Source organism: Oryzias melastigma, linkage group LG17, assembly GCF_002922805.2.
Source record: "Oryzias melastigma strain HK-1 linkage group LG17, ASM292280v2, whole genome shotgun sequence".
In the NCBI taxonomy this organism is placed as follows: domain Eukaryota; kingdom Metazoa; phylum Chordata; class Actinopteri; order Beloniformes; family Adrianichthyidae; genus Oryzias; species Oryzias melastigma.
This window is the reverse complement of record NC_050528.1, coordinates 26653915-26661191: the sequence shown is the minus strand read 5'-3', so window position 1 is coordinate 26661191 and position 7277 is coordinate 26653915. Positions and strand designations below refer to the sequence as shown.

General features: G+C 39.8%; 1 protein-coding gene across 1 annotated transcript in view; it reads right to left on the bottom strand.

The window, feature by feature from the left end:
- The window catches only part of pif1 (PIF1 5'-to-3' DNA helicase homolog (S. cerevisiae)), an 11903-nt gene extending 6002 nt beyond the window's left edge, over positions 1-5901 (bottom strand). Inside the window, exons 1-8 of the mRNA XM_024274454.2 lie at positions 5147-5901; positions 4944-5067; positions 4744-4869; positions 2848-3001; positions 2490-2604; positions 1441-1547; positions 1193-1332; positions 746-852 (exon numbers count right to left, since the gene is read on the bottom strand). Of these exons, the coding sequence (XP_024130222.1) occupies positions 746-852; positions 1193-1332; positions 1441-1547; positions 2490-2604; positions 2848-3001; positions 4744-4869; positions 4944-5067; positions 5147-5686 (1413 nt within the window). The 5' untranslated portion in view covers positions 5687-5901. The remainder of the gene's footprint in view (positions 1-745; positions 853-1192; positions 1333-1440; positions 1548-2489; positions 2605-2847; positions 3002-4743; positions 4870-4943; positions 5068-5146) is intronic.
- Between the last annotated feature and the right edge of the window lie 1376 nt (positions 5902-7277).

Sequence of the window (7277 nt, the reverse complement as noted above, 5' to 3'; positions counted from 1 at the left end):
AAAATTACCAATAATAATGTATTCATTAGTAACAGCAGTATTTTTAATTTTAACTTTTTTTGCAACATTTTTCTCATAAATTTATGAGATTTAAAGTAATTTAAAAAAAAGTTTTGTTTGTAAACTGGCCCTAATACTCTGTCTTAATAAGGAACTTGTACTTATTTTCTTTTGTAGTTTCTAAAACAATTAGCAGGAAAAACACTGAAAACAATCAGGATGAAAAAGAGACATCCTTCGTTCTTTTAAATACAAAGATTTAGAACAAAGATCATCCATTTTTGGTTTTTATTTTTTAATTGAATGCAATACGATTCCATATGTTACACTTTAACAACTATTTTCAGGGAAGTCATGTGGGCACGAGGAGGCCACACCCACTACTAACCCTTATTCTGACTTTGTTGGATCAGATTGTAGCGTCTTTTTCCACTTTAATATTGAATATGATTCCACATCTAATAAATTTAAGTTCCATTAACGGTTTTTGTGTGGTTGTGTTGTCAGCGCATGCAGTTATGTAAAGAATAAAGCTTTTATTTTGTAGTGTGCCCCTCATTCTTTTGAGAAGAAAATATTGAAAGCTTTAAATTCTGTTTAACACCAAAAACTACAGATTTGAGTAAAATTTGATTATTTTTAAATGTAAAATGTGTATGTTGTATAATACATGCTTATTTTATTTTGGCAATGAAATGAACAAATTCAACTGCAGATAGACATAAATGAAATAGAAAAGAGCTACCTGAGCTCCCACTTTGAGCTGGATGAGTCTGCTGACAGGACTGTGAGCGTCGATGGTCCTCACCAGCTCCGGATCACTGTCCACGGCCTCAAACACCCGCACTGACCCTGAGGAGCAGCATAAAACCGTTAGAGCACCTGTGCATCGTCATCTACAAATCTGAAGGTCGGCGGTTCAATTCCTGGCCTCTGGAGGAAACTTGCAGGTGATGTAGAAAAACTGCATACAAGCTTCAAGCCACAGCAAATGTTTAGCCGTTCTTTGTGACACAGTGATACAGCAGAAGAAGGAAAGATTTCTCAGAACAGCAGTGTCCTGCCCGAACTGATAACCAGCTTCTGACAGAACTTTTAATGACGTTACACCACCAGGATAGACAGCGTTGGGCCAAAAACAACACCTGTTTGGTGATTCGAGGAACGTTTACGCACACAGCAGGATTCAGACCTGGCAGCTGCTGGAGTTTGTCCTCGTTCGTCAGCTCCACGTCGTCCTTGTGCGTGCACAGCCTCGTCGCCAGAACGCCGTCCCTCTCGATTCGATGGTAGGAGCTCTTCGTCAGCTTCATGGAGATCTCTTCAGTCGCCCTGAAACACAATCCAACTTTGAACCTTGAAGCTTTTTTTTTGTAAAGTTGTTGCCATTCTAAGAATATTACAACAAATACATCAAATAAAAAAGTGAAATTCCTTCACCTGCCCAGCCGGATTGCCTGCAGGAGGGAGATGAAGTTCTGGTCCGTCTGTCTTCGGACTTCTGTCAGTTCCATGTTGACCTGGATGACTTTTCTCCAACACCTGGCCTGAGGGTTCAGAGAATCCATGAGATTTTCCCCTCAAGCATCCGTTAATGTGCCTCAGGCAATAAGCCCAGAGGAAGCAGCAGAGGCGCGACTCTCACACCACATGCTACATGAATAAAAGTGCCGACTCATGTAATGACTCGGCTGGTTTATTATTATGGCCCGCAGCAGTCACTGACCGTATGGTTTCCTCAGTTGGAAACATTTCTGCGTCTTTCAGCAAAAAATTGGACCTCAACCAAATGTAAGAAAAAATATAAAGGACCCGGCAGGGGTGTCAAACTCAATCGCACAGGGGGCCAAAATCCAAAACACATCTTAAATCGTGAGCCGAACAGAATTCACATTTATTGAACCCTCTAAAACTAAATTTTTAAAACCATAACTTTTTAACATAATTACAAACTAGACATGAAGCATTACCTGCGATAATGCTAGTGTGAATGCTTTAAGCTGAATTTGGCCTCTGAAGATCCTGGTGCTGATAGCTGAAGATGCTGAAATTGATAGCTGAAAACGCTAAAACTAATAGCTGAAATCACTGAAGCTGATAGCCAGCTAAAATATTAGCTAAGTGCCAAATTAGCCTAAAAATAAACAAAAAAAAACATAAGTTAGCCAAAACAGCTAGCATGTAGCTGAAATATTAGCTAAACTCCAAAATAGCCCCTAACAAAATCTTAGTAAATGCCAAAGTAGTCAAAATAAAAAAATATATATAGTCCAATATTATTCCAGAATAAATCAACTTAAACCTTAAATGACTTAAAACATTTTACTCTCCATTTTGTCAAAATTATACAAGTTAGAAATGAGCGCAAGATAATATCGGGCCATTAATAACAATAAAATAAAATGATCTGGAGGGCCGGATACAAGTACCTGGAGTTTAAATACATTTTCCAGTTTCCTGAAGTGAAGTTGGCATTTGCCTCAACTGACCTGGAAGCAGAAGCTGGCCTTTTCTTTGCCTTTAGAGACTGGGGGCAGCTGAAGAAAGTCGCCACAGACGATCAGCTGAATGCCTCCGAACGGCTGAGTGGACCTTCTCACTGATCTGCAGACAAGAGAGCAGAGACATCTTCTCAGTCCTGCAGCAATTATTGATTACTAGAAGATTTTAGAGCAATTTAACTCCCAAAAGTGTTTTCATCCTCAGGAAATCAGGTTGTAAAACAAATAAAGATGCAGTCAGAACCTTTTAATTAGCTGTCAAGATTAAATTGCTTCTCTGTCCTAAATGCAGTCCATTTAGCAGCAACTGAATCCTAATTCTGGATTTGCGGCCTCCATTCCTCACCTGGCCACCGCCTCCAGCTTGTCAAAGAACTGGCCCTCCACCATGGAGATCTCATCAATGATAAGGTGCCGACAGCTGGTCCAGTGCTGCAGCACGCTGGGCCGCTGAGCCAGCTCAATACACTGCTCTAACGGCGCAGAACCAGAACCAATACCTGTAAGGAAGTAAAAAATAAAATGGATGGGATTCCACCGTTTAATAAAAAAAATATTAAATTTGAAATTCCATTATTGACCGACTTAGTGCAGATTATTAATCAAAGATAAACCCGGAGGAGAGAAGAGCTCTTCATCTCCACCATTAATACACTTTAACAGAGTCATTATGAAGCTTAATTATTCACAAATGTAATTGTAAGAACAAGTCAGCCATGTAATGAGTTCTGGGCTTTCATTATTCAGAAAGCAAAGTTTACGATTGCTTAAAATTTTGATAAAAATGTATAAACTCTGCTTAAAAAAAGGCAAATAAGCTTGCACTTAGAGTTTTTAAAACAGCTTTTATCTTTACATTTGCATTCCACATACACACACTGACAGTAACAGGAAAGCTGGTGCGAAATTTAAAAAAACCGCATAAATTACCCAAACAGAACAAACTTTAGTTTTTATGGATCTGGAGGACAGTAAAAGAACATTTGAGCTCCTTAGAGACTCGGTTTTATTTGGTGCATCAGCCTCAAAGCAGCTCCACCAGGTTTGAAGCTCCTTGGTGAACCACAGGGACCGTCACATGAGGATTCACACTGGCAGTTGAAAAATTAACACTTTAAGACTTGAGCTAATATTTGAACTAATCCTCCACCAAAGTATGTAGCTACAGGGCCCAAGTAAAATTTAAATTGACAATATAATCTAAAATGTAACGTATGTGGACACTATGGTCTTCAGAGGTCAAATCTCATCTAGACATTTATCTGAGGTTTGCTCCTAGATAAAGATGATTAAAAACTGATTTCGTTTTGAGCACTGAAACTTGAATCTAATAAAAAAAATTTACTTATTTTTTTGTTTTTTAAAAGTTGAGCTCTCAAAATTCCCACCGAAGTATCTCAATAGTAGTAGTTTATCACATACAGAAGAGGAGTATAAGATGCAAGTAATCTTTTGAATTAATAATAATATTAAAATAAGTACTGTTACTCAGGCAGATTTGTGGTGCAGAACCGGTGTTCCTACGTTCAGTTCAAAAGGTTTCGTTTTCAAAAAATAAAAAAATAAAACATTATATTGAACCAGACTGATGAAATCACTCGGATGAGCAGCAAAACAACTTAATATATTGATTTATATTTGTACAACCCAACCAGATCATTCCGTCAATGGCAAGTTGTTGATCAAATCAGTCTAAAAATTGCTTCAAAATGAAATAAATGGCTTATATGGATATTGGAAAGTACTGTTTCGATTCTTAATGTGACAGCATCAAAAAATGATCAAAACATCACTGCAGTTTAAGGTGGATTATTTTAATGTGGAAAAACAACAGTGAATGAACTTTATAAATCTAAATATGAATGGATTTGACATTCATTCTTGTTTACCTTTTTGTTTGTACACATATTTAATGTATTATTTTTGCAAGAAATACAAGGAATCTGGAGAACTTCCTGTACTTCTCTGAGTCACAATGGTTGAAAGTTTTGGCTAAAAATGTCCTGGATCGATTTTAGGTCAGTGAATCAGATCGTTCAAAATGAATCAATAGATTATGAATCGTATCGTCAATCAGTATGATATGAATCAAATTGTCAAAACTAATTGTTAAGGGTATATAAGGGTTATTATTCTACTCACCTATAATAGGATTTTTTTATTCTATAAATGATCTAAATGTGTGTGATTTCGACTTTTTACAACTATTATAATTAACTGTGGTAATGAATGAACAACTGACCGGCAAAGTTGTGCAGTGTGGTTCCTCCAATGTGGCATGCTGCCACTCCAGTGCTGGCCGTCACAAAGGTGCTCTTAGGGGGCAGAGATCCCACGATCCTCTTGAGCAGGAAGGACTTCCCTGTACCTGTGTGGAGCATGGGATCACCGTGATTTGGAAGGAAAAACAGGTAAACAAAAGCTGTTGTTGTGAATGTTTACCTGCACTTCCGGTGAAGAAGACGTTCTTCCCCCCCAGAACAGCGCTGAGAACCGCCGTCTGTTCCTTGCTCAGCTTGCGCGATGGTAGAGTCAGGATTGGTTTCTTGTTGGGGTTTGTTTTCTCCTGGAAATGTTTGATAATATTTAGTCATAAATACAAGTGATAAACTTTTGGGAGGTGGTGCCTCCTCTGTGGAGCTCACCGGGCTGCTGGCGGTGTCGCTCCTGGCCCGCTTGACCTGCTTCTTCCCCCCCGCCCGGTTGGTACAGTCCGCCGGCCCTTTGGACACCCTGCTCCGCAGCTCGTTGGCCTTCTGGATGTCCTTCTGTTGCAGCGGGCTGATGGCCTCGAAGCAGCGCGGCAGGCCGGCTTTCAGCTTCTCCCGCTCGCTCAGATGCTTGCTGGCCCTCCAGGCCTGATGCTTGACGCTCAGCGTCTTCAGGAAGAGGCTCAGCCGGTCCGGCGGGCAGTTGGAGATGAGCACCTGGGTGTTCTCGGGCAGCAGTTTGACGGTGCACTTGCCATCTCTGACGAACTTGGTGAAGAGTTGGAACTCCTTGAGCCGGTAGCTGTGCGCGAGTTTCCCGTCATGCACTCGGAGGAGGATCTCCTGGAACTCGTTGCGGCCCAGAATGACAGCAGCTTTGCGGATGAGCTGCCGGCGCGTGGCCTGACCGGAGCTGTTGAGCTGCTCCACCGTCACGCAGCACTGCAGATCCACGCCAGCGTCTCCGGATGACATCTCCGGAGCGTATCAGCAGCTATCCTTGGAGATAGATACGCCTTTTTCTTCTGTAGTGTAATAAACGCAACAGTATTTTTAAACTAAGTTTTATGCCACAATAAAGCCTGACTCGAGTAAAAGTATAATTCGTTTTGGAAACGTGAACCGGTCTTCTTCACAGCTGTTTCCCTCTGATTGTTTAAACGCCCGATTTTCAAATTCTGAGCTAACACAATCCACCAATAGCAGAGAGAGACCTCTGGCCAATCACGAAGAGGCATTTAAAATTTTAACCAATGAGAGACTAGATGTCGCCTCCTACCGGAGTTTCATCAGCCAATCAATAGATCCGTAAAGTAAACGTCACATTTCTGTCGTCTGAGATTAAAAACCTCTAACTACTTACTGTTTTATATTCTTTAGATGTTTTTGTTTGTTTGCTGCTACCTTAGGCAGATTACTTTATTCTATTTTTATTGTTTATATAGATCTACAATGTATATTAATAGCTCTCTTGCACTGTTTTTTGGACTGAATCTGATATTTACAATTAAAAAAAAACTCAAACTAAAGTTATAAGAATATACTCTGGTAATTTTATTCATTTTATTCTTTTTTTACTTTTACCCCTTTCTTTTCCTCTTTGTGTGACTATTATTTTATGTTTTAAAAATTAAGACTTAAAAAAAGCTTAAAATTGCATTTCAGAGTATGTCTTAAAATCATAAGTAGACCAAAAATGCTGTTTGAAACGGGGCGTATTGGAGCCACATGGGAGTTCACACAAGCTCTCTGCTCCGCTCCATTCTGTTGCATCCACTTGTAGACAAATAGATCCATGCAGGGCTTTGTTTTCCTCATCTTAGCTGGAATTTGGATCAAACTGGACACCTAGATAACTCCGATATTGCTCACCATTTTTGTTGCATAGATAACGTTAGGTTGGGGCTATAAGATTCAGTTGCGTGTGTGAACAGAGAGCTCTCAGCAGTCAGGGGAGAAAGGGAGGGTGGGGTTGCTCCGCCCACGCACATGGTCCTTCCCACAAATCTGGGAAATTTCTGATGAATTATAAAATGGTTTGATTCAAGAAATTCCACCCCTTTTGTCAAATTAAGAGAGAGGCAGACTGTAGACTAAAAGCTAGAGATCAATTTATGAGCAAAGAAACACAAAACAAATGTCTTTAGCTCTAAATTCCCTCTAGATTAATCAGATTATTGATTAAATTAGATTATTCTTAATGGTCTCCAGGTGAGGATATTTTTTAATGTTGTACACATTAATTAATATAGCATTAAGTTGCTACCATTTATTGTATACGTGCAACTAATAACAGTTATACAGCTGAAAGCCACCCTCATAAAAAAACAAAGACTAGTTTAACTTTTGCTGAAATTGACTTGAAGCTGCAAGTCACTTCCATGTGTAAACACAGATCTGACGCAGTTAGATGATAACTACATCCTCCAATGCTATGCCTGACAAACACCACCACCTCCACTAATGGGCTAACCATGGTACACAGGAAGGCAGACAGCAGTCTCAGGGGTATGGGGTCTTCATTCTGTGTTGTTCTGACCTACAGCAGTACAGTTTCCTGCAAATA